This window comes from Cervus elaphus, chromosome 10, assembly GCF_910594005.1.
Source record: "Cervus elaphus chromosome 10, mCerEla1.1, whole genome shotgun sequence".
NCBI classification, from domain to species: Eukaryota; Metazoa; Chordata; class Mammalia; order Artiodactyla; family Cervidae; genus Cervus; species Cervus elaphus.
The window spans coordinates 42,175,244-42,202,286 of NC_057824.1; the positions used below are offsets into that span (position 1 = coordinate 42,175,244).

At 43.1% G+C, this 27,043-nt stretch overlaps 2 protein-coding genes across 3 annotated transcripts in view; one reads left to right on the forward strand and one right to left on the reverse strand.

The window, feature by feature from the left end:
- Positions 1 to 787: 787 nt before the first annotated feature.
- Positions 788 to 6,459, reverse strand: SBDS (SBDS ribosome maturation factor). Its single transcript, XM_043914897.1, has 5 exons — positions 6,092 to 6,459; positions 5,344 to 5,473; positions 4,434 to 4,634; positions 3,714 to 3,878; positions 788 to 2,537 (listed from the first exon to the last, which is right to left on the reverse strand). Exons 1-5 carry the CDS (start codon positions 6,217 to 6,219, stop codon positions 2,409 to 2,411), a joined length of 753 nt encoding a protein of 250 aa, XP_043770832.1. The 5' UTR covers positions 6,220 to 6,459; the 3' UTR covers positions 788 to 2,408.
- Positions 6,460 to 7,721: 1,262 nt separating this feature from the next.
- LOC122701688 (S-adenosyl-L-methionine-dependent tRNA 4-demethylwyosine synthase TYW1) overlaps positions 7,722 to 27,043 on the forward strand; it is a 144,238-nt gene continuing 124,916 nt past the window's right edge. The window contains exons 1-7 of one of the 2 annotated variants that reach the window (XM_043914899.1): positions 7,722 to 7,896; positions 8,713 to 8,840; positions 9,611 to 9,748; positions 13,603 to 13,704; positions 15,601 to 15,795; positions 16,774 to 17,061; positions 18,129 to 18,263. In XM_043914899.1, the coding sequence (XP_043770834.1) occupies positions 7,893 to 7,896; positions 8,713 to 8,840; positions 9,611 to 9,748; positions 13,603 to 13,704; positions 15,601 to 15,795; positions 16,774 to 17,061; positions 18,129 to 18,263 (990 nt within the window). In that variant the 5' untranslated portion in view covers positions 7,722 to 7,892. The remainder of the gene's footprint in view (positions 7,897 to 8,712; positions 8,841 to 9,610; positions 9,749 to 13,602; positions 13,705 to 15,600; positions 15,796 to 16,773; positions 17,062 to 18,128; positions 18,264 to 27,043) is intronic. The other variant, XM_043914900.1, reaches the window with a different exon arrangement.

Consider the following 27,043-nt stretch of genomic DNA (forward strand, 5'->3'; position numbering starts at 1 on the left):
AGTATGCTTATTATACTCCCCAGATGTCTGTTCTACGAGGTCCAAACCATGGTGGGATACAGAGCTGGCTCACCTCCAGCCCTTGAACTGCTCACCATCTAGCGTGCCAGGCAGATGTTTAAGCAGCTCTTTGTAACACTGTGTATGCTCAGTCGTGTCTGACTTTTTTGACCCCATGAACTGTAGCCTGCCAGGCTCCTCTCTCCATGGAATCTTCCAGGCAAGAATACTGGAGTGAGTTGCCATTTCCTCCTCCAGGGGATCTTCCTGACCCAGGGATCAAATCCATGTCTCTTGCATCTCCTGCATTGGTGGATGGATTCTTTATTGCTGAGCCACTTGGGAAGCCCTCTCTATAACACACAGTTGGGCAAAAATCAAGGCCAAATGGGGAATTTCAAAATATATGAGGTTACACAGGCTGGAGCAAATAATTGTGTATGGGAATAGGGAAGCTACAAAGACTCTATGCTCCCAATGCACGTGCCCAGGTTCAATCCCTGGTCAGGGAACTAGAGCCCACATGCCGCAACAAAAGATCCTGCATGCCATGGAGACTTGGTGCAGCCAAACACACACACACTAGAGAAATACTAATAAAAAGAAAAAAGCTCTGAAAATAGAAGAGGCTGAATTCTGAATGTCATCCTGACCAAATGTACACAGTAAAGTTTGCATTGAAAAAACAAAATAAACCAGTAATCCTTAAGGTAACCATTACAGCAGTAGTACTGGGAAAACGATTACGAACCAAACTTTTTAATTATTTTGAATAATGAAATTAATATAAGGTAAACATTTTTTTATTTGTCATAGGTTCAGAAACACGACTCAGACTGGTCTACATTTGACATTTCTTGAAGTTCCAGCTTTTTAGAAGAAATGACTATGAGATCAGGAAAAACTTAAGGCAGTGTTGTAGTTACATTTATCTTTTTCTCTTTGATATGCAGCTGTTGAACATTTTTAGCAATTATGACTTCGATCTGAAACATAGCTTTATCTGTTTAAGCTAGAAATAAAAAATGTAAACCTCATTGGTTCAAATTTCTTGCCAGGATTTCAAGTTTCGATTATCTTCATAAAAAACAAATTATATAAGTAAAACGGAATCAGTGAGGGGGATCTTGAAGACTGTATCAGAATAATATTTCAATTTCAGCATTAAAGTGTGTGTTCCATGTTATTCAACAACAAAAATATTTCTTCTAACGTTGTGAGAAAAAATTCGATGAGAATTTTTTTTTTCTCAAAAAAATTTGAGAAGAAATGACGAACGTTATGAGTTCATCATTTCAATGGAAGTGTCTGTAAAATGGGGGTGCTTCTGAGAGCTTGTATTAGCAGTGGGTTCTACGTGCTTATAAAACCAATCAAGACTTGTTTAGGTCAAGAAATCTTTTGCACTTAAAAATACTTCCGTCCACAAAATACATCTGATCTGTATATTTATTTTGAGTGAAACCCTACTTTATGTTTTAGACTATCTCTTTTGAGGATACAGATTTTAAACTACTTTTACGTTGTCTATTTAAGTGCTCAAATACTGATACTCAAATTCAATTACATCCCAAATTATTTTCACTAAGATTTACCAGGTATTTAACAGAACAGGCCCGCCTCGAACAACCCCCTCCCCCTAAACAAACAAGTTTAATCCTGCTAAGAACTTGCCCATACTCGCCCATCCTACCAGACAAAAGGCAGAGAAAAGGGAGTTAGGAAGCTGTCTAGAAATACAAGCCATAGCTTAACAAAAATAAGTGGTTTATTGATTTACATAAGATTTCAGCTCTAAATAATATATATTATAAACTTTAAGAATTAGAAATAAATGACTTTATATTTTACCAAGAATAATCTAAGTTATGGCAGCATGTTTGACGAATACTGAAGTCCTGAAGTCATCATATATCTATTTTTCAGAAAATCAGGAAGTCATCATCCAAGTTTTATATTATGTCATGATACAGTTACCCCCATACACACATTTCACTAAGTAGAAATAAGACATTCTGTTTTCTTTTTTGGCAAATCCTCCTTTTCGGTCATACAGATATACCCTCCTAATTTCTTACAATGTACAAAATTTAACTTTTTATCCGAAAGAGTTGTCTCAAATAACTTTCACCCGGGAAAGCTACAAAGGCATGAGGCAGCAACTGAATACTTCTCTGGACTTTGTATCTTGGATTTTCACTTTTGCCTAAAACCCCATTTTATAATTAAAACTGAATGAATCCCACATCATCATACTTACTGAGGAACGTCTTTCTGTGTACACGTTTGCCACAGAGATGCAAAACGGCAACTCATCTGAACAAGTATTTGGCTGATCACACAAAGAAAACAGGACTGTGGGAAATGAAAATGCTTTAGTGTTTGATAGCTGAAGAGATGGGTGACGGTCACTCGAATTTCTCGTCTCCTTCTTCCACGTCTTTCAAGTTGAGTACTTCCAAGGAGCCCTTGCCTTTTGTCTCCTTTTTTATGAGCTCATCGATTTCTCTGAAGCAGCCGGGGTCAATGAGACACACCTGAAACATTGAGAACAGCTGCTGACCACATGAGGAAGAGTGGTACGACAGTATGGACACAGCTTTAACTTTTCTTTCATTAAAAAGAAAATTTTTTTTAAATTAGAGTACAGTTGCCGAACAAAGTTGTATTAGTTTCTGTTGTACAACACAGTCAATCAGCTGTAAGTGACGAAGCTGTAACTTGCTCTGAGATGAATATGCCACACTTTCCAGGTCTCTCTCTGACTGCACAGGATGGGGGCTAGCTTCTAGTCTAGCCTCTGCCCTTCAGTATGCACACAGGCCCCTGTGATGAGGCCCTGATTCCCCTACTGAGGATGTTTCCAGATTCCTCAGCTGTAAAATGATGTGGTTGGATTAGAAGGCTGTGGTCCTCTGCACACTAAATTTAGCATTGAAATTTATAGTTCAATGAAATCATCTCTCTGGAGCCACATTTGAAGGGAAAAAAAATAAGGGGGTGGAAGGCCTATTTTTCAGAAACTACGTGCAAAATTTTGCAAAGATTTTAGAACTTTGGAGAGTTTCCTTGTTTCACATTTGCAGTGGGAAGTTCAACAATCCTCTAGAACAATCCCCAGCCTTTCTGGCACCTGGGACCAGTTTCATGGAAGATAACTTTTCCACGGATGGGGGCAGGGAGGTTTCAGGATGATTTAGGCACATTATTGTACACTCTATTTCTATTACTATTACATCAGCTCCACTTCAGATCATCAGGCATTAGATCCTGCTCTAGAGTTCATTTATTTGTCAGGAAGCTGTAAAGCTCTAAGATGTGGGTTTGCAGACAGCTGAATTTACATGTTATCTGAAGCTGTGGGGTGAGGATCCAAAGACATGATGTTTTTGCTGCTTTTTAAAAACGTTCTGTGGTAAATGAGACTGAAAGAAGATTCACTGTAAAATATACTCTTTCATCAAAAATAAGCATGACCCATATCCGCTTACTGGGAATCATTTAACTAAAAAACAAACACAAAGACATCTTAAGTGTTCTTAACTACAATCTGGTTCTACGGGGATCTTGACCTTTTTATCTAGTTCTAGGTTAAGATGTTTCAGGAAATGTCTTACTGTTCACACTTTATAAATGTCTGGGCCACATTTATGACTACAGAAGAAACTATTTTGGTCATGAGGAAGCAAAGAACAAGAGTACGCTAATCTTACAATTTCTAATTGTTGACCGTAGTCTTCACTTTCGATAACCTTGATCAGTGGCTTGAGTTTTTCTTTCAGCTTCTTCCCTTCATTTACTGGAAGGATGAACCGAAGTCTCATGTGAGCGCGTTCTATCTTCATTTTCTCTTTTAACTGCTTTATCACTTCCAAAGCCTATCAAGACAAAATGAAAAAAATGTTTGCAATTTCTTTATCTCTTCTGATGCATAACTGAGGAAGGTATTCAAAATGAAGCAGTTTCCTTCTAGCTGGATCGGGCAATGGTTTTTTTAGATGACATGAAGAACATTTGCAACTACAGGGAAAAAAATAGATAAACTGAACTTCAAGACTAAAACTTTTGTGATTCAAAAAACTATCAAGAAAGTGAAAAGACAACCCACAGCATATGAGAAAATATGGGCAAATCATGCATTTGATTGGGTACTAGTATCTAAGAAGTCCAAGAAGTCTTGGGCTTCCCTGATGGCCCAGTGGTAAAGAATTCAAATGCAGGAGACATGGGTTTGACCCCTGATCTGGGAAGATCCCATGCCGCAGAGCACTGAGCCTGTGTGCCACAACTATTCAGCCTGTGCTCTAAAGCCCACGCTCTGAAACAAGAGAAGCCACTGCAATGAGAAGCCCATGCACTGAAACTAGAGGAAAGCGTGTGTAGCAACAAAGACCCAGCACAGCCAAAAATAAAAATAATATAAAACAACTCACCTGCTGTTTCGTGCTCTTGTTGGGTTTGACTGAATAGTGGATGTCCTTCATGGCTCTCTCAATAAGGATAACGGTGTATGGTCTCTTTGTTTCAGGGTTCACACATTTGTCGGCCACAATAGTTGCAATGTCCCTAAACATCTGCTCCAACTGCGTGTGCCGTTCTTTATCTGACACTTGAACTTCTCCTTTAGTCAAAATCTTAAAAAAAAAACCAAAACAACAAACCCAACAAGTTTAAGAAAGCAAAGTCTTTGTTCCACACTATTTGTTAACTAACCACAGGAATGAAATACTGGGGGAGAAAATTAAATTTCATTCTCTTCAGCTACTGGTATTTGGTAATAATTTGAGCTCTGCCTAAAAGAGGCACTGGATTACCTTGTTTTTGAGATCTTACTTATTTAGATGGGGGAAGGGGTAAAGGCAATCCTAGCAGAGGGTGGAAATGATGAAATACTCGAAAAGAAGTTCTCTCTTCAGGTTTATTACACTAAAGAAATATATAAGTGGACAAAAAAAGGCAGTTTAGCAGATAATCTGATTTCTGGAGGCTTTTGCAAAAAATATCCATGTCCTGGGACTTCCATGGTGGTCCAATGGTTAAGAGTCTGCCTTGCAATGCAGGGGATGCAGGTTCATTCCTTGATGGAGGAACAAAGATTCCCCATGCCACTGAGCAACTAAGCCCGTGATGCAATTAAGACCCAACACAGCCAAATAAATAAATATAAAAAGAATCCATGCCCTTAATTATTAAAAGTGATGTACAGATCAAATCATTGCAAAGTAAATGTTCACTCCAAAAAAAAAAAGAAAAGTAAATTATTAAAACCTTAACATACCTGTAACACAATACCTAATGCTAATGGATATCAGGGTCAATGATGCTGCGGCCCTGAGAACTCACCTGCTTACAGATTTCAGTCTGGTCATCTGTTCCAAACGCACTGATGAGATCTTCCTTCTTTGCAACCTGACCTTTGGAGACATTTACAAACACTGAGTGGGTCTGTAGCACTTCATCAAGGTCTTTTTCCCTTGTGAGGATAGAAGAGAAAGTCCTATGTGAGTACTCTTGAAACTTGGACGTTCATTCACACTTAAAAGACAAGATGGGCAATGATAATGTAAGAAACAACAAATACTCCTAAATGACTCTCGGTGACATTTTCAAAACCCGTAACTCCGTTTGGATTCGTTTTCACTTATAGGGGAAAAACGTTGTGGGAATACGGGTGAATCACTGAGGGGTGGGGCCCGGCTGGTGCCAAGGAATTCCGATCCCTAGATGGCAGCAGTGATGGTGAAACTACTGGGCAGAGAACTATGACAGACGCACTAACTACAGAAGTACCTGGAACAGTACTCCCTTTGTCTTGACGATTATTTTGAGAAAAGGACTCCGATTATGGAGGTTTCTTGCTGTAGCTTTTATGACACCAACAAAGCAAAGTATAACCAAGCCCCAAACCAAAACTACCAATGATAAAAGGGAACGTTTGGTTTAGACGCGAAGCCCAGGCAGCAGGAAATAAAGTTTCCTATTCTCCTTCGCTGACAAAACCCCAGTTTGGCCGGTTCATTAGACGACCAGAGGGAGGCCGCCTCCGAGGCTACCCGCTCCGGCCAAGGCCCAGAGGGAGAGGGTCACTCACACGCCGCTCCGCCAGCCCACGACCTTGTTTTTGTAGCAGGCGATTTCGAAGCGCTTCCCGGCTCGCTTCATCCGTACCACGGCCACATTAGTCAGGCGGATCTGGTTTGTGGGGGTGAAGATCGACATCTTGGCCGCTCGCAGATCTTGGGGCTGGCGAACCAAGGCAGGCCCGCGCCACTGGCCACAGGGCCACCCGCACCTAGATGTAACCACCCGGCGGCGCGCGGCCCAGTAACGCCCGCAGACTGCGCGGCGCCGTAACTAACCCGACCGCCACAATACAACCACCCAACTTATTGCGCAGGCGTCAGGTGCTGCGGAAACCCGGAGAGGAAGAGGGACCAATAACGTCTGCGCCTTTTGACTTTTACGGCATTGTTCCGCGCCGGGAAAGAGAGGCGCTCTTTCTTGACGTAATGTTCTTTCTCCAACGAAAGAACTCCGATTGGTTGGTGGAGCCGAAGTTTGGTGACCGGGTGGAAACTCAGCGCTTGACGCCTCACAGTTCCGCAGATTTCAGGGTCCATCTTAACCTTTCATGATGGAAAAAGTTTAACACCAAAAACATAGAGAAAAAAGTGTAATGAACTGCCATGTACCCATCACCCCGCTTCAACAGTTATTAACATTTTGCCATTCTTGTTTCATTCTCCCTCATTTTTTTTTGTTGGAGTATATTAAGGCAAATCGTCATAAGGTCAGCTAAATTTCCAACAGATACATCCAACAAGATTAACTATAATTCATTAATAGCATCTCCTAGCCAGTCCATAATTAATTTTCCCCTAAATAAATAATGACTTTTTACAGTCGGTGTGTTTCAATTGAGATTCAAAAGGGCTCACACGTTGCATTCGGTTAATGACGCCCTTAGTCTCAACGCAGACCTCTTCTCTCGCCCCTCCAACCTTCCCTCCACCCCAAACTACTCCTGTTTTTCCAGTAGTCATGTACAGATCTGAGAGTTGGAGCTTAAAGAAGGCTGAGTGCCAAAGAATTGATGCTTTCGAACTGTGGTGCTGGAGAAGACTCTTGAGTCCCTTGGACAGCAAGGAGATCCAACCAGTCAATCCTAAAGGAAATCAATCCTGAATATTGGTATATATCAGTTGGAAGCACTATATATATCAGTTGGATATAATATATCAGTTGGAAGGACTGATGCTGAAGCTCCAGTACTTTGGTCACCTGATGCAAACAGCCGACTCACTGGAAAAGACCCTGATGCTGGGAAAGATTGAGGGCAGAAGGGGGAAGACAGAGGATGAGATGGTTGGATGGTATCATCGGAGATGAGTTTGAGCAAACTCGGGCAGATAGCGAAGGGAAGGGAGCCTGGCGTGCTGCAGTTCATGGGGTCGCAAAGAGTAGGACGTGACTGAGCGACTGAACAACTCTGGTTCTCCAACCCTTCTTTGTCCACACCCAGGCCTTCCTCCTCAGTGTTATTTGTTTGGGGCTGGGAACCCTCCCGTTTACTCGGCCGGAGCTCTGGGCGGTGCTTTCCTTTGGGCACGCCCCTTTATCCTCTGAGCCAATCCGAGCAGGGCCCGGAGGGCTCTGGCTTTCTCCCACCGAACTCTGGGCGGAGCTTCCCACTCGGCCCGCCCCTTCCCCCTTTGAGCCAATCGGGACGATCTGCAACTGGCATGGCTGTCCTCAGCTCTTCTGTCTCCGGGCACACAGCTAGTGCTGCGAGGTAGTTCTGGCGGCCTCCTAGTATTCGCACCGGACCCTAAGTTTCTTAGGTCCGCAGACCTGGTCTCTTGTCGGGCCGCAGGGCTCAGGCTCTGAGGAGAATGGGTAAGGGCCCCAGACGGGCAAGTTTCGTGGGGTCAGGAAGGGAGGAAATCATTTTTCTGAGACCCTCGGGCCCCTTCCTCTAGAATGTGTTGCCCTTTTCCGGCTAGGATCGGTGCCGCTGGGCCCTTGGGAGGACTGATCCTTGCTTGTGATCTGGCTTTTGCCTGTTGAGCCTAGGAGATGAATTTAGAATTGTGCTTCTGCCCTCAGGTAAAACGCAGAGAAAACTGCCTTTCCCGATTACCCACGTGTGTTGAGGACTTTTGGTCCTTTCCAGGGCAGAGTGGCATCTGTAAACCCCAAATTTTAGACTTCGTGTTTTGAAATTGCCCCCAGACTCAGCTTTTGAGGCCAGGTCCATCCAAATCTCCCTTAAAAACTGTGGGGCTTGAGGTCAGTTATTTGAGAATCCTTTGCAAGTAGCTTTGGGTCTCTAAGAATAAAATTAGAAAGAAAAAAAGGAATACTTTTAGTATTATTTTAAGCTTTTCTGATGGAGCAGCTAACAAAAAGAAAAATTAACTCATAATTCCAAATTCAATGTTTTGACTTTAAATTCCTTTCCTTTCAAATGCTATATCTAGATGAAAATAAAAATTTTTATTTTTTGAATTAGCATTTTATCATTATGGTAATTATGTCATGTTATCACATAATGTGTATGTGTTGTTTTATTAGAGTTGCTTTTTATAGATTTCTGAGCAGGGTTTTTGAATATGAAGGTTGACTTTTCTTTTATAATGCTTATAAGGATGAGCATCATTGTATGTGTAATTTTATAAATAAAATTGTTTATATGGATCATTTTAAATTTAGATCCCGCTTTGGATACATGGGACTTCTCACCTTTAATATCGTTATGGATAAACAGGTTTTACATATACTTGGGCTTTGCCTTTGGTTTTAGCCTTTGGATTTGTTTCCAGATTGTCATCAGGAAGCAGGTGAGTGGAGTTGTTGTGTTTTTTTTACAGGAGAGTATTTGGCATCAGATTTTATAGAGACTTCAGAGTGCAGATTTTCTAAGGCTTCCAGAAAAAATATGGAAATTCTAAAAAGAACTTTTGATTACTTTCACATTTGGTCTCTAGACATACTTTTTTCATGCCCCCATTTTTTCTTGTCAATTAAAAAAAAGTGTTTTTATTTATTTATTTGGTTACACTGGGTCTTAGCTGTGGCATGTGGGATCTAGTTTCCTGACCAGGGATTGAATGGGGGCCCCCTGCATTGGGAGTGCAGAGTCCTAGCCACTGGCCCACCAGGGAAGTCCCTCTTGTCAGTTTTTATAGACTAAGTTATTTAGCTTTTCTTTGCTGGACAGTGGACATTGCATTCTTAAGATACAGGGGGATTTTGTAATGAAAAATTAAATTTTGCAAATACCAAAAATCTGCTCAGCACCTTTAAGGGATAGTAGTCTCTTTTCTTTCCACTAATTAGAATCAGAAAATAAATTTGTACTATTACGCCACTAAAACACATTATAGGTGAAAGTATGTGTAATATTTTATCCTGGAGGGAATGGGAATCATTATAGTCTTAAGAAATGTGGTCCCTGGTTTTAAAGAACCTAATTATATCAAGGAATCAGTATTTGAGGAGTACAATCAAAAGATTAAGAGAATAAAATGGGTCAGTATCTGAGCTAATGTTCATCCTTAATGAAGTTGGGAGAAGATTGAAACTTGATGGATTTTGTGTTTATTTCAAGAACAAGAACTCACAGGATAAAACCATTCCAAAAGCATCTCAGGATTTGATGACGAATGGCTATATCTCTCGTCCAAAGAAGGAAGTCTTTGTGTCTGGAGTGAAGATATTTTATGGTTCTCAGACTGGCACAGCAAAGGTAAGAACTTTATATGACACTTTTCCTTGGGTCTCCTGATCTTTTAAGATAATCTTTGAAAAGTGTTCTTTAGTGTCTGGTAGCCACTGTCTTGCAGGGTCTTTGTTCCAAAACTTACTTCTGCTCAGCAGAATGGAGACTTGGAGTTCCAAGTCTATTATCGGCTGTAGAAGTAGAGACTAGTGAGAACTGGCAGCGGCAGTGTCCAGTATGGGCCCTGATGTTCACAACTTCACACATCTATTTAGTTAAAATCTGTTTTGATTTCTAACAGTCTTAAAAGTATTAATGACGTACATTGAATACTGTAAATACAAAATGCAGATGTAGAGCTGAAAGATGCTTTAGTTGTATCTGAATGCTGCCTGCTTTTTTTTGTTATGAAAGTCACAGCTATTTATTGCTTTCTAGGAAAAGAATCTAAGGCTAACATGAAAATAAATTGAAAATTTCAAGTTGCTATTTTGGTAGAGTATTATAGAGTTTTACTGCCCTCTTGTGTATGTTTTGTAGAATACTACTTTTTAAAAGGTTCTCAGTACTTTGTGCTGTAGATCCTAATTGAAGGTCACTATTAATTCAGTTCAACTGTAAACAACAGAGCAGGAAACAGGAAGAAATGTAAGAAAGGCCTCTGGGCTGCCAAAACAGAGTCCCTTTTTTGTGTCTCGTAAAAGAGCTCATTCCTAGCCTCTTTTATGCATGCTTTTACATTTTTTAAAAAAAAGATCCAGGTAATACTTGCAGATAGTAACAAATACATGCGTACAGAGGGTTCATAATGAAAGTACACTTCGGAGAATCTGTTTTAACTATTTTATGTTTTTAGTTCCTCTGAGGGTTGCTTCTTGAACCTGCTGGGCCACGTTTCTAGATTTATTCCAATTAGATAAAAGTTATTGACTCCTTTTATCAATCAGTTCCTCAGATCTCAGCGCCCTAATGTTGTTGCCCACATAGTTGATATGAGTTCAATGGCCCTCCTTAAAGGTGTGCCATCTGAATTTCTCTGTTTGGCTTTGATTTTGGTTGATTCATATTTGGCTGAGTATAGAAGACTCGGTTAAAAGTTTTTCCTTCCAACTTTGATAGTATCACTTCCTTGTCTTTAGCAGGCAGTGTTGCTGAAGAGGAGGCTGGTTGCCTCATTCCTTCATAGATGATTTTTTTTTTTTTTTTTGGTTGTTCCTGGAAGCTTTTAGAATCGTTTGTTTGTCCTTGATGTTTGGAGCTTGTGTGAGAGGGGGTCTAGGGTGGGTCTTTTTCAGACATAGTGTTGAATAGTTGTGCTGTTTTGTTTTGGAAATTTTGTGTGCGTTAATTCTGCTAATATTTCTTGGGTCAAGAAATATTTTTTTTCCTTTCTGTTTTCTCTGTTCTTTATTTCTGGGACTCTGTTGGATGTTGGACCTTTTGGATGGCCTGTGTTGCAAGGGAGTCACAGTGGTAAAGAACCTGCCTCCCAATGCAGGAGATGTAAGAGTCGTGGGTTCGATCCCTGGGTTGGGAAGATCCCCTGGAGGAGAGCATGGCAACCCACTCCAGTATTCTTGTCTGGAGAATCCCTTGGACAGAGGAGCCTGGCGGGCTACAGTCCATCGGGTTACAGAGAGTTGGACATGACTAAAGCGTCTTAGCATGCATGCATGCTGCATTTCAAATCCTTTCTCTCATACTTTTTCTTGAATTTCAACTCCAAACCTTTAAAAATTTTATTTATTTATTTATTTGGCTGAGCTGGGTCTTAGATGAGGTATGTGGGATCTTCATTTGGGTATGTGGGGTCTAGTTCTCTGACTAGAGATTAAATCCAGGTTCCCTGCGTTGGGAGTGTGGAGTCTTAGCCACTGGACCACCAGAGAAGTCCCCCAAACCTTTTTTTTTTTTTAATGTCTTAGTTTGGTTATAGTGTTTTTATTGTAAAAATTACATCCTGTGCAATTTTTATAGCATCTGTTTCATAATTTAAAAATACATCCAGTGAGTTCCTTGGTGGGTTCCGTGATTTAGCCACTTCCTCAGAGTTTCTGCTGCTGCTATTTCTCTTTCTTGCTGCTTGTTCTCATCATGGTCTTGGTGATCCGTGGTTTTCTGTTCATATTAGGGGTGAAACGATGGGGTAACTGGTGTGGATTTTCTCAACTCCAAATAGATTTGTTTTCTCCAGTTGCAAGTTCTCACTGGATGCTCTGTGCGAGGTGGGTCAGGGTATGCTGTGTGACCTGTTGCCTATTGGCCTCACATCCCCCTCTAACTACCACCCTGATTTTGTGTGTGTGTGTGTAGTATTCCTTGAAAGTGTTGTCTATGCTTGCTGTCTCTGGTCTTTGTTCTCCTGTTTTTCTTGACCCACTCCAGGTAGGCTTGCGTGCCCCAGCCTGTTCCCAGTGACTTGCATGTGGCTAATTCATCCTCAGTCTTCATCTTCCTTGACGTGTTAGCTGCATGACAATACCTTCCTTGTTGATATACCTTCTTCATTGAACTTTGGGACACTTGTCTTTAGGTTCTCCTCCTCCTATGCCGAGGCTCACCTTCCTCACTATCACTGGCCGATTTCTACCCATCTTCTCACCCTCCAAAGATAGGAGCTTCTTAGGGTACAGTTCTTCAGACCGTGTCTTTATCTGCACTCACTTCCCTCTCAAGGGATCATGTTATCTAGAGCTTTCAGTTCTGTTTATCAGAGTTTTTCTGTAAAGGGCTAGATATTTTATTTGGCATGTAATTTTTTAGATTTTTAGGTTTTACAAACTGTGTGGTCTTCGCTGAAGCTGTTCGGCTCTGCTGATGCCCTGTGGAAGAGGCCATAGATAATTTGTAAATAAATGAGCATGACTGTATTGCAGTAGTGTTCATCACTCAGTTGTGTCCAACTCTTTGAGATCCCATGGACTGCAACCCGCCAGGCTCCTCTGTCCACGGGATTCTCCAGGGAAGAATACTGGAGTGGGCAGCCATTCCCTTCTCCAGGGGATCTTCCCGACTCAGAGATTGAACCTGGGTCTCCCACACTGCAGGCAGTTTCTTTACCATGTGAGCAACAGGTATTCCAGTAACCTTCTTGTAAAGACAGAGGGCTGGGTTTTGCCTGCAGGCCTGAGTCTGCTGATCCCTGTAGAGCAGGCTTAGCTTTAGTCCCTGCAGGTGGTGAGCCAAGTATTAGACTACCAAGTCAAAAAGAGGAGGAGGTTTTTCCTGGGGTGCCAGTGTCTGGCTAGAAGTTGTAGTCTTCTCCAAACATTGGTTCATTTTGTTTGGAGAAGAACTTGCCGGAGTCTGCCTGTAGGTAAAAGGTGAACTCACACAATAGCTCTGGGTTCACTGGTCCTATGTATAGGTTCTCTGCTGACTGGTTCCTTTGTGGCCCATGGCTCCCTCCCATTTTTGTCATAGTGACTGACAGATCCCAGAGCCCCTCTGGTTTTCTGTTTCCCCTGAGGTTTCCTCCTGCCTGTCAGTCTACTTCTGTTTGGTTTCTCCCTTCCAGAATTGTGTTCACAGTTCTCACATTTCTCATTCTATCCCCTCTTTAGTATTTCTTCTCCGTCTATATGTTTATTGTAGAAGGGCAAAGCAGCCTGAATGTCAGAAAGCCAATTGAGATCGAATCCCATCCATGTACGTGTAGAGCGAGAACAGCACAGTTGAATGATTGATCTCTGTAAAGATGCTCGAGAAAACAGTAGAAGTGAGAATAGTATTTGTGTTTATGATGATAACTGTCAGTCACCGGGAAAGTTTTTCCTGATAAAATGTCTCCTTCCCCGGCCAACAGGAGTAAAGGAAGACTGTATTTTTCACTTATTTAGTTTATTGGAGACTGTATTTGATTTTTTTTCCCCTCCTATTAGGGATTTGCGACAATTCTGGCTGAAGCACTTAGCTCCCTTGATCTGCCTGTAGCAATGATTAATCTGAAGGACTATGACCCAGATGACCATCTTGTAGAAGAGGTTGGTAATTGTCTTATTTTTCCTTTGGTCACAGCTTTCAATTTTAATTGACCGCCTGTGTTCTGGGATAAATAGACTCTTCAGATAAAATTTAATTTTCACGCTAAGGGATTTCCACTACTTGACTTTACAGGATCAGTGAGAGGTGCCGAGTGTGTGGTGAGGGTGCTGACTCTGAGGTGGTTGGGGCTGGTCCCTCTGGGGTGTTAGACTGAGAGCTTGTGCTTTGAATCTCATAATCAAGGAGGTTTGTCACTCACGGCCGGGTGCTGGGTGTGTGAACCACATGTCAGCCTACTGAAAGGTCAGGGGCCACTTGGATAACAGAAGTAGTGTGGGTTTTGGAGTTAGAGAAATCTCATACTGCCTTTGTGACCTCCATGCATTACATCATATCTGTGAGAGCTTAATTTCTTCACCTGAGGAATGCCCCGCCCCCTCCTCCAGCCACGCCCAGGTAGGGAGGTTGGCCCGACAGCAGAGGCTGTCCAGGTGTGGTCCTTGAACTGGCAGTATCAGCCTCTCCTGGGGACTCATCAGGATTGCAGAATCTCAGGTCCTGGCCCACCCCCCCCCGAAGCAGAGTCTGGACGTGGTGGGGCTGTGTTTGAACAAGTGCCCCAGGTGATTCTGGAGCAGCTCAAGCTGGAGAAGCCCTTGGAACAGGTGTCCACAAATCTTTTCTATAAAGGGCCACATGGTAAATACGTTGAGCTTTGTGGGCCAGGCAGCCACGGAGTTCTGCCTTTGAGACAAAGCAGCCAGAGACAGTATGCAAACGGGTGCGTGTGACAGTGTTCCAGTAAAATTTTGTTTACAAAAGCAGGCAGCAAGCAGGATTGGGCCTGTGGGCTGTAGTTTGCCAGTCCTTTCTTAGTGGAGAAACTTTTGGCTGTACATGTCCATTTCCTTTTCCCCCAAGAGCACATTGGAATGCAAATGAGTGCGCTTGAATCTGCTTGAAATTATTTGTTAAAAAATTATTAGCAGGACTTTCTTGGTGGCCCACTAGTTAAGACTCCACCTTGCAATGCAGGGGATGTGAGTTCAATCCCTGGTGGGGAACTAGGATCCCACGTACTGGGAACTGAGCCCATGTGCTCTGAAGCCCAAGCACCACTAATAGAGGGTCCGTGAGCCACAGCTCAAGATCCTATGTGCTGCAACTAAGACCCAATGTGGCCAAATACATAAATTTAAAACATTGTTAACAAGCTTGGGTACTTAATTATCGTAAAGGGTTACTTGGGGGTGACAGAGGATAAGGTGGTAGGGTGGCATCACTGACTCAATGGACATGAGTTTGAGCAAACTCCGGGAGATAGTGAAGGACAGGGAAGCCTGGTGTGCTGCAGTCCACAGGGTCTCAGAGTCAGACACGACTTAGCAACTAAACAATAGCAACAACTTATAACTTAGTTCCTGACTTGGATCTGTGAAGATATACTCAAGCAGATGAAATTCTATGGTTCATAGGACTGTTGACTGTGGTTTTTGTTTCCCAAGGAGATGTTGATGTCAAGTGTTAAGTCACTTTACACTTAACGTTTTATTGTTTTAATTTTTCAGGGAATTTTTTAGAGCTCTTTCTATATTTCTTCCTGACTGATTTGGCTTTAGTTTCTAATATGACAAATGGGAGCTGATAGGAATTAATAGTCTGGGAAATGGGATGGAGTATATGATGAAGGGCACAAGGAGGTGTGTTGGCAGGAACAGAGGGCTGGGTTTTCTCCCCTGTCTGTGTTTTCTTCCTCCTCTGAAAATAAGTAACATTTCTAAAAGCACCCTTAGAGGCTACTGCAATGTGAATGTCAGTATTTCAGAAAGGATTTTCTTGATTGAGATAGCTTATGTCTTGGCCACTCTTCTGAAATAACGACTTTTCTTGGTTAGGTTACCAGTAAAAATGTTTGTGCCTTCCTGGTTGCCACCTACACTGACGGTCAGCCGCCTGAGAGCGCCGAGTGGTTCTGCAAGTGGCTGGAGGAAGCAGCCAATGACTTTCGATTTGGCAAAACGTACCTGAAGGGGATGAGATACGCGGTGTTTGGCCTGGGAAATTCTGTGTACGTGAGCCACTTCAACAAGGTAGGTACATTTTCATCCAGACATCTTTTCAAGATGTGTGTTCTCCACCTGCCCCCGCCTCCATATTTTCAAAGGAATTAGGCCAAAGGTAAAATTCAGATACGTTAAATATTTTGTTTACTGCCTTGCCACTCAGGAAGCCTGTTGAGGTTTTGAACGCTTCACTGTGCTTCTTGATAACTCCCGTGCCTCAGCTGAAGTGCTTCATACTGTAATAAAACACATTTCTGGCTACGAAGTCATGAGTTTTGCCAGATGGGTTCCGTTCGTACCTTGCTGTTTCATGGTCTTTGGCCCCAGAGGTGTTATTACATTTTGGAAGAAACTGATCTCGCTACCGAGTGGTTTCATTCTGACCATTACTTAGAGGAGTCGTTTTCAAGTTCTTCTTTAGGTACTAGCTCCTAGTTTAAGAAAAGAGTTTGTCCACCCCTTTATTTAAAAAAAAAACAAACTTTTGCAGAATCTTATCTGAATATATCAACTGCACCCCTGGATGGATGGGGCTGGAGGGCACCTGGCCCCTTTTTTTTCCGCCTGTTCAACATTTTTTTAAATTGGAATATAATTGCTTTACAGTGTTGTTTTAGTGTCTGCCATGCCACAGTGTGAATCAGCTGTGTGTGTGTATATCCCCCCTCTTGCGCCTCACTCCCACCCTTCATCCTCGCGCTCCCGGTCATCACAGAGCTCCGAGCTGAGTTCCTTCTGCTACACAGCAGCTTCCCGCTGACTGTCTGTTTTACACATGGTAATGTGTATATGCCAGTGCTACTGTCCCAGTTCACCCCCTCTCCTTCCCCCACTGTGTCCGTATGTTTTCTACATCTGTACCCTGAAGCCCTTTTGACGGAGCGATTCCTTCTTCCCAGCAGCCACCGGGGACCGTCCCCCAGCGGAAGCCCCAGCTGTCGCAGCGCAGACTGGCATCTTCTGGTCGGAGGGCTGTTCTCGCTCACCCGTCCCTTTCTCCCGCAGGTGGGGAAGAACGTGGACAAGTGGCTCTGGATGCTCGGTGCTCGTCGCGTGATGACCCGAGGGGAGGGCGACGGCAACGTGGTGAAAAGCAAACACGGCAGCATTGAGGCCGACTTCACCGCTTGGAAGGCCAAGTTCATCTCCCGGCTGCTGGCGCTCCGCAAAGGAGAGGGCAAGCGCTGCAGGGGCAGCTGCAAGAAAGGCAAGTGCGAGTCCAGCCGGCGCGGCGCAGCGGCGGCGGAGCCAGGGCCCCACGCGCGGGAGGAATTGCATCACAGAGACGCCGAGGTATGGAGCCCACGGGTCCATGTCTCCCTGCTTTCCTCTTGCGTTTGGAGATGCTGAACTTTTCCTCTGTCCTGAGAAATGCTTTTCTTGGCTTTCGGTTGGAAGGAAGAGCTGAAACTCACATGGGGCGTGTTCTAGAGGGAGCGGGGTCTTGGGTTAGGCCATGTTGGGCTGGGTGCTGTCCTTAACGTGTTCTCTAGTTGGTGCCTTGCTGGAGTCCAGTAGGTTTCTACCCACGTGTGCAAGTGAGGAAACAGTCCTGGAGAAGTTAAATGTGCCCAGAGCTGAGCTCATTATCTTTTTACCCTTTAACCACATACTCCTCCCGTTGTCTCTTATTTAATGACTCCGATCATTCAAACTTGAAGGCTGTGAGTCATCCCAGATTCCTCTCTTTGATCCCTCACATTCTAAACTTGTCTCTTTCTTCTTCCTTTGGACATCCCAGTTCCTTTGAGGCGTGTGTTGTCAGGCTGTATCACTGCTGTTGCCTTTGGGCCATCTGGTCGCTTGTGTCTTTCGGGAACAACTTTGCATTCTCACTTCCTGTCTTTCTCTCCACCCTTGTTCCTCTTGTTCCATGTATGCAGTTGCCTCTTTAAAATCCCTCCTTGGATGTCTAAGGTAGCTCCTCTTTGACAAATTCAAAATGGAACTCTTCCTCTCTACTCTTCTGGTCTGTCTCTCTGCAAGTTTTTTTCATCTTAGGAAACACCACCACCATCTCTGTTTCTTAGGAAAAGGAATCAAAGAGTCATTCTTGATTCCTCCCTTTTCCTCATTTAATTCCTCACTGAAGTCTGGTTGCTTCTTTGTTTAAATCAAGGGTCAGGAAACATTTTTGGTAACAGGCCAGCTGGTAAATATTTCCGACTTTGTGGGCTTTGCTGTTCCTGTTGCAGCATCAGTTCTGCCATATTCTTAAAGTAACCCTTGATGATGTGTAAGTGATGGGCTTGTTTAGATTTGACTTGGAACTGGCTGGCCTCTAGCCTAAAATATCTCAAGTCCATCCAGTGAACTCACAATTTGGGAAGGATGGTTAGACACTTTGCTCCTTTTTACAGTTGATGTTCCAGGAGGAAGAGCCCTTTGAGAGCAGCAGTGAGGAAGAGTCTGATGCTGAGGACCGTCAGAGCCGAAATTCTGTCGTTGATGTTGAAGACCTCGGCAAAATTATGGATCATGTGAAGAAAGAAAAGGTACCGTAATTTTGGGAAATGGTGAGCTGGGATCCTACAGTTGGTTGACAGCTAGCATCATCTCTTGGTGCATAGTCCATCTGAGCTCATAATTGGACAGTTTTGTTTCTTTTCTTCCTATTTTGTGAGTTTTATACTTTTTTTTGCTGTTGTAACATGAGCTTTGTGAAAACCTTTTTTTTAAAAAATTGGAGTACTGTTGCTTCACCCTGCTGTGTCAGTTTCTACCGTATAGCAAGGTGAATTGGCCACACATGTACATATATCTCCTCCCTTTTGGATTTCCTCCCCACGTAGGTCACCGCAGAGCACCAAGTAGAGTTCTGTGTGTTGTCCAGCAGGTTCTCATTAGTCATCTATTTTATACATGTGCCGTTGTGCTAAGTCACTTCAGTCGGGTCTGACTCTGTGCAGCCCCGTGGACTGTAGCCCGCCAGGCTTCTCTGTCCATGGGATTCTCCAAGCAGGAATACTGGAGTGGGTTGCTATGCCCTCCTTCGGGGGATCTTCCCGACCTAGGGATCGAACCCACGTCTCTTAGTCTCCTGCATGGGCAGACGGGTTCTTTACCACTGGCGCGACATGGGAAGCCCCCCTGTTTTATACATAGCAGTGTATATACGTCAGTCCCAGACTTTGTGCTCTCTCCTCTTTGGAGGTTAGACTTGCCTCTTTTCCCAGGGGATGTGTTCAGCGTGCCTTTGGGGACATTGTCCTTGGCTGTCTCCCAGCCTGGACCCTTGCACTAAGCACCAAGTACCCTGGGAGATGTGCCTCTGATGGTCCGCGCTCTTTCCTCTGAGCCTCTGGTTTCCTCTCTTGAGGTCTTGCATCTGTTCTCCTCTGTGGTTGCCCAGTGGGTCAGGATCTGAGATCTGGCCCATCCCCTCTCCCCCGCCCAAGGGGGTGCTCCTGAGTTCCTTCTTCTGGGCGCACAGACCAGTTGCTCCCCAGCAGCAGTGCTCACTCACTAAGCCACCAGTCAGGCTCTCTGGATTTCCTGGGCAGGAGTGATTTGCCAGTCTGAGTGCAGGGGATGCATCGTAGCTTCTCTGAGGAACCCTCCGGGAGCCTCTTTCCTGGGGCTTGAGGTGAGAAGCATCCTCCGACACCCCCAACCATCTCTCCATTTGAGGCAGATGGAGCTCAAAATGCCTTACTGACGTTCTCTGAAGAATTCCTCAAGAATCTGCTCTCCTTATCTCCATACTCTCTACCTTTTCATATCCTTGACGTGAGGGAAGCACTCTTAAGGTTGTTAAACTGAGGACTTCCCTGGTGGTCCAGTGGTTAAGACCCCACGCTTCTATTGCAAAGGGGCGCAGGTGCAGTCCCTGGTGGAGGAACTTAGATCCTGCATGCTACGCAGTGTGGCCCCCCCAAAAAGTTGTTAAACTGGTTCTCAGATATTTCCTTTAAACATTTATAACTTGATCTGACCCTCTTTTTGGCGTTTCCTTTAATTTAATACTCTGTTTACATATGTTCAAAAAAATTCACAGAATACAACCGTCTGTCCTTTTTCTTTCTAAACCCACAGGTAACGCAGTTTACACTTTGGCACTATTCTTCTAGGTATTTATTTTACTGCCTTTACAAACACACCTGCATTTTGGTATAACTTCATGTTTCAGGCTATGCAGATGGAATCATTTTGTACTCCAAGTCTACAGACTGCTTTTTTCTGTTTAATGTGACAGCTTTCTTTCCAAAGCCTTGTGAGTGAAATCTGCCTAATTAATTTTAATGCCTCTGTAGCAGTCCACAGTTATGTCCGATTGTTAGTTGACCCTTGTTGATTAACATTTAGTTGCTTTCTAATTTCTATGATGAACACTTTTTTTTAAACATGTTTTTAATCCCTGAATGGTGCTTCCCCCTCCCCGCCACCCCGATTCTTTACCATCTGCACCCCCAGGGAAGCCCTTTTTTTTGGCCATGCCATGCAGCTCATGGGAGTTCCTCAACCAGGGATTGAACCTGGTCCACCGCAGTGTCTGCGCTGAATTCTAACCACTAGGCCACCAGGGAACTCCCTCTAATGAACCCTCTTGCTCTTATATTTTTTGTGGCTAATATAAATTTATCTTGAGTAAATTTACTCAATCTGTAAAATTAAATTTGTAAAAATTTATGGATCAAAGAGAATTTTATCATTTTGGTGATATTTCCAAATGGCCCTGTGAGAAGTTGAAAATGTTTTAATTTCTTCTCATAGTGTAAGAGAGACATGAGAATGCTTGTTTCTCTGAACCCTTGCCAACCCCCAGATATTCTCAGTCTTTTAAATCTTGGCACCTGAAAGGTGAAAAACCATAACCTTAAAAAAGTAGTAGTTTGTGTTTCTTTAATTTTGAGTTAAATCCAGCGTGTTTTTTTTTCTCCCGTGAAGCGTCTCTTTCTGTCTCCCTGGTGTTAGACAGCTTACAAAGTCTGAGGGCATAGTTCTCGAGACTGCTTTCACTTCTGACACCACTGCAACTTTGGTGGTGGGGGGCGGTTTTTAGGACCTGCCCTAAATTAGATTTGATCATTTGTTAGAAAGACTCACAGGACTCACTGAAAGCGCTCATCCTCACCATTGCAGTTCATGGCTGCAGAATAGTCATGGGCAGAATAGTCAGCTGAAGGAGGAGACACACAGTATTCTGGGAAGCATTCCGATGAGGGCTACTCTTGGTTGTGGTGCGTGTGCTTCTCATTGTGGGGGCTTCTCTTTTTGCAGAGCACAGGCTCTAGGCTGTGTGGGTTCAGTAGTCGTGGCTCAAGAGCTGTTGATGCTGGCTCAGTAGTTGTGGTTAATGGGCTTAGTTATACCATGGGATCTCCTATGAGCAGGGATTGAACACATGTCCCCTGCATTGGCAGGCAGATTCTTAACCACTGGACTACTGGGGAAGACCCTTTTTTTCTTTCTGATGTGGACCATTTAAAAAATCTTTATTGAATTTGTTACTGTATTGCTTCCGTTTTATGTTTTGGGTTTTCGGTTGCAAGGGATGTGAGATCTTTGCTCCCCAGCCAGGGATCAGACTGCATCCCCTGCGTTGGAAGGGGAAGTCTTAACCACTGGGCAGCCAAGCAGGTCCCAAGGCAAAATTCTTTACTAAACAGTATCCTCTGCCCATGCTTATATTGTCTTATTTGGCTTCTTTGGTAAAGTTCATAACCCCAAAATACTGTGTGTAAGACTCAAATTATTTTCCAGATTTAGAATTGCGATTGTTTCTGTTGCAGCATTTGTTCCTTTCTTCCTGATACTTCTGTGTGTTGGCATTGCTGCTGTCAGTTTTAGTAGCTTCTGTATTTTAGAAGCCCTGCATGTGTGCATGCTAAGTCACTTCAGTTGTGTCCAACTCTGTGTGACCCTATGGATTGTAGCCCTCCAGACTCTTCTGTCCATGGGATTCTCCAAGCAAGAATACTGGAATGGGTTGCCTTGCTATCCTCCAGGGGAATCTTCCTGACCCAGGTATGGAACCTGCATCGCAGGTGGATTCTTCACCGCTGAGCCACCCGGAAAGGCTTTAGAAGCCCTGCAGAGAAGTTATTAAGAATGACAAGTGTGTGAGATGTAGGTTCAGGTTCTGGGCCAGCTGGTTTGTAACTTGGTGCCTTAAGGGCAATGCTTAATCTTCTCTGGCCTTAATCCCCTTGTCTGAGAAGCGTGGACCTTCACCTCTGCCCTCCTCACAGCACTGAGTGAGGTGAGAACCTGTGTGTGCAAATGCATTATAATCTCCGAGAGCCTGACAGATTGAAATGAGAAGTAAATATGCTTAGACATTTTACATTTGCTTAGGCATTCTGCTGGAGTTGGTCATTTAGTCTGTTTTAGCTTTTCTGCTGTTGTAAATAGCACTGGTCTGAGACCTTTTTTACTTAGAATGAAGTATTGATATTTTCTTGGTTTACATTTTCCCTGAGTTGAGTTACTGGGTCAAAGCAAATGTATAATCTTATGACTTAATAAAAATCTGAGTAATTTTCACAGTGAAATTGTCTTAAGATAGGATAAATTTCAGTGTGTGAGATGCCTGATTTAGGTAGATTTCTGGATCTACCAAGTTAAGAGCAGATATTTATAGCTTTAGGGCTTCCCAGGTGGTTCTAGTGGTAAAGAATGTGCCTGCCAATGCAAGAGATGCAGGTTCGATTCCTGGGTCTGGAAGATCCCCTGGAGTAGGAAGTGGCAACCCCCACTCCAGTATTCTTGCCAGGAGAATCCCATGGACAGAGGAACCTGGTGGGCTACAGTCCATGGGGCTGCAAAGAGTTATATATGACTGGTAACTGAGCACATTTACAGCTTTCTTTGTAGTGGATGAAGATTTGTGGGATAATTTTTTCCAACTTCATTGAGATATGATTGACAAATAAAATTTTATATACTTAGGTTGTATAATGTGATTCTTTTTAGGTGTATAATGTGATGATTTAATATATGTATACATTGTGAAATGCTTTCCATGGTCAAGTTAAAACCTTCACCATTTCTTATAGTTAACACTGTATGTGTGTGTGTGTGTGTGTGTGTGTCTGGTGTGTGTGGAGAACACACGAGATGTACTTTAGCAGATTTCACATGGACTGTAAGGTTTTGGAATAGTTTGTGGGTGTATTTTTTCTTTGCCTTTTCATCTTATGTCCATTAGAGGGCACTGGAGAAAAAGCACTAAGGAAAAATTTGGACATCCATGTAAATTATTTTTTGAAATGAAATGGTTCTGGACTTTATGAACTTCAAGCAGCTGGCTTAAGATATTTCAGGTTTCTCATAGAAATCTCATAAAATCATCAGATTTAGGGGGAAAAATACATACATATATATATATATTTCCAGCTTAAGTGCAGCATGAAAATAAGCCACCAGTTTTTGATTTTCATTATTATGTGGTCGCAGCAGAGTTCCCATTTGTGTCCCATGTGTTCACTTTCTGTTGGGCACAGTATATTAAATTCAGTGATGGATTTCTTATCGCTTGGCTCTTCTTTTTTATATTTTTGGGGGATTTTCTTTGGGGGTTCATCCATACATATTCCCAGGCTGCTTTCTGCCTGATCATCATTCTGCTTCACACTAAATTGCCTTAGTTGTTACTGTAGAGGAAACAGGATGCTCTAGTCCTTAGGAGCATCAGCTGTAGAATTGGACCACAACACTCCTACCGGAAGACCTCTTTTTGAATAATTTTCACTAGTTTTCACGGAGTCACACAATCTCAGCTTGTCTGTCTGGGCACATTATTTCACTCTCTCTGTTTCAGTGGGAGGTAATAACATTAACTGCTGTATAAAGTTGTTATAAAGATGCAGTAAGTTAATCCATCGAAAGCCTTTATTTTACTGTCTGCCACATAGTATGTCCTTGATAACTAATAGCTGACTAGAATACCACGATGGTTTTCTGTCTCCCTCGCTCTGCAGCAGGATGTAAAGCCAAAGAGAATTTGAGTGGTGGGAGTGAAAACCAAGAACAAGAGAGCCAGAATTTGAAGCATTGCACATGTGGAGGGAGTGGGTGTTGGGGGAACCTGGCAAGTCTGGGGAGTCCTGTAAGCGTTTGGTATGTTGAGAGTGGAATTGGGTGGGAATGTATAGGGAGCTGAAATAGACAGGGAGGGTGGGGGCAGGGTCCTGGAGGCGCTTTCATGCTCCGCCATAGGGGTGTGGGCTCTGTGCTCATGGCAGTGAAAAGCAGTGTGGTTTGATTGAATAGGATGGGTGGGTTGGAGGTGTGGGGAGAGAGCTCCAGGGTAGGTTCAGCGGGTTAGGAGAAATCGTACGCATTGGATGATCTCATTCAGTCTTCACTCTGACCCTGATATCTATACTCTTGTCACCTCCACTTTACCATTTTACAGGGTAAGACACAAGCTTAGAGAAGTAAATCAGTTTGTCTATAGTTAGATGGCTGCCTAGTTAGTGGTGGGGCCAAGCCCAGTCTCTGTCTCTTTGTTTCACTCCCCTTTGCCGTCTCTCCGGAGGAGAAGCAATGACAAACCTAGGCAGTCTATTAAAAAGCAGAGACATCACTTTGTTGACCAAGTTCTGTATAGTCAAAGCTATGGTTTTTCCAGTAGTCATGTACGGATATGAGTTGAACCATATAGAAGGCTGAGCACCAAAGAATGGATGCTTTCGAATTGTGGTACTGGAGAAGACTCTTGAGAGTCCCTTGGGACTGCAAGGAGATCAAACTAGTCAATCCTGAAGGAAATCAACCCTGAATATTCATTGAAAGGATTGTTGCTGAAGCTGAAGCGCCAATACTTTGGCCCCCTGATGTGAAGAGCCAGCTTCTTGGAAAAGACCCTGATTCTGGGAAAGATTGAAGGCAAAAGGATAAGGGGGTGGTAGAGGATGAGATGGTTGGATGGCATCACTGACTCAATGGACTTGGATTTGGGCAAACTCCAGGAGATGGTGAAGGACAGAGGAGCCTGGCGTGCTGCAGTCCGTGGGGTCGGGAAGAGATACGACTTAGCGACTGAACAACAAAACAGAGAATTAGTAGTTTCCAGGAGGGAGGCTGATGAGTTTGACTGAAGAACAAGGAGTCAGGAAGAGCCGGACAGTGCTTAGGTTGTTTTCTTTTCTGTTTCTCTCATGTTGTGCTTGTAAATCTAAAGCAGATTGCTCCTTGTTTTTTTCCTGCAGTAAATAAATGTTGCTCAAGTGCTCCCCATGGTGTGTTTTGGTTAAGCAGACAAACAGTGGTATCAGTATCATTAGTTTGGAAATCAATGGCGGATGCTTGGTAATTACTCACCAGAGAAAGATTTCAATTTACAAAAAGAGCTCATTGTGCCCAGTTTTGATTAGAAGGTCTCTTAGTACTGCAGTGTAATCACGAGAAGCCAGTTCTCTTTTCATAATTAGTTTGAAGGCTTTATGTGTTAAATTCACCCTCAAATGTAAGGTGACATCTCTGCAACCCCAAGACCCTGTCTTTAAAACAGCCTGATTCAGCTGTGTGGGCTGAATACAGCCAGGAGGACTTACTGGTGAGTTCTGGGGTTATTATCCTAAGTCAGGTTATCCAAAATAGAATTATGAGGCCAGAGGAAAGCCATTTTAAAGCTCTTGACACACCTGGTCAAAATGCTTTTTGAAATGTTCCAAAAGCATCCTTAAAACCTAGTGTACACAAAAAGCTTTGAGTCTTGTTGGAAATCAGTCATTTAAAAACTCACCTATGACAGGTGAGTGGTGTATGGGTGATTCCTTTATTAGAGGATTAGGAACACTTAGAAGTGGGGTGGAATTGCAGAAGGTGGAGTTGTAGTTACACTCAAGGAAGGGTTTTTACTATTGAAAGTTGCCTGGTTTAGAATCCAGATCTGCTCTTGTAGAGCTGGAAATAGCTATCTGGTAGCTTGGAGGCATTTATTCATTTATTCAGCCAGCATTTCCTGAATATCAATGTTGGCTGTGCCGGCCTGGCCCCAGGCTGATTGCAGGGGAAAATGACCTTTGGATAACTGGGGATTCTATATCCAGTGTTTTCTGCATGAATTGGTATTGAAGGGAGTCACTGGATCATAAACAAAGATCAATAAAAATAACCAAACAGGGACTTCCCCGATGGTCCATTGGTTAAGACTGTCTTCCTTCGAAGCACATGTTGATTCGATCCCTGGTTGGTGAACTAAGACCCCACGAGTTTGTGGAGCAACTAAGTCCCTATGCAGCCAAATGAGTAAGTAAATGAAAATGAAAAAACCCAAACAGACAGACTTAAACAATTTAATCAATCAGAAAGATGACCTGCTTGCTGCAATACTTCTGTTTGGCATTTGACCAACTAGATGGAACTTTTATCTTAAAATCTTAAATTCCTGTTTGTCCTGTTTTTATCCTAGGCAGTATTGGGGTGGTGTTGTGGTTTCTGGGATGAAGAGATGTGAAGATGAATTAGGTAATATTGTATAGTATCTTTTTTTTTTTAAATAAAGCAAATTTGTACTACTTTTTGGCTCCCCTTAATTATGTCAGATTCATATATTGCTGCCTGTTTAGAAAGAACTTTTCACTTATTTATAGTCATTTTCCCAAGTGCCTAGGAGGTGAACTTATAATCGGCTTTTCATTTTGCATATCAGGAAATAGCAGCTTGGAGAGGGCATGCGTTGTTTTTTTTTTAATTAACTTGAAAAAAAAGTTATTTATTTTTGGTTGCACTGGGTCTTTGTTGGCTCTGCTTGGCTTTCTCTAGTTGCGGTGGGTGGGCTTCTCATTGCAGTGGCTCCTCTTGTTGCAGAGCACAGGCTCTAGGGCTCTGGAGCTTCAGTAGTTGCAGCATGTGGCACACAGGCTTAGTTGCCCCATGGCATGTGGGATCTTAGTTCCTGGACCAGGGATCAAACCCACATCCTCCACATTGGCAGGTGGATTCTTAACCACCTGACTACCAGGGAAGTCCCGGGCTATGCCTTTTCTTTCAAGACAAGCGTGACGGGTTTGACCGTTGGGAAGGTGTGAAAGGTTAGAGACAAGGAGACTGGAGTTCGGCCGTTGTAGTTGTTCCTTAGAGGAAACCATGGCCGTGGTCAGAAGCTGTGACATGTTGGATGGGGAGGACTCATAGGTTGGGAATTAAAAGTTTAGAATTTGGTCACTTGTTGTTCAGTGGGGTTGCAGGAGAGGGAGGAATCCAGATTGACCAGTTCTGGGATCTTCATTTATTTCTGCTCAGCCTATGAAAGGGCTATAAAAAAATAAATAAAAATATACAGGCCCTGTGTCAGTTCTTATAGTCTGGGCAAACAGGGAAAAAT

Coding starts and splice junctions, on each gene's coding strand:
- SBDS (XM_043914897.1), bottom strand. CDS start 6,219: ATGTCGATCTTCACCCCCACAAACCAGATCCGCCTGACTAATGTGGCC. Junction 4,635..5,343: donor AGACTGAAATCTGTAAGCAG/GTGAGTTCTCAG, acceptor TTTTTTTTTAAG/ATTTTGACTAAAGGAGAAGT. Junction 2,538..3,713: donor ACGGTCAACAATTAGAAATT/GTAAGATTAGCG, acceptor TCAATGTTTCAG/GTGTGTCTCATTGACCCCGG.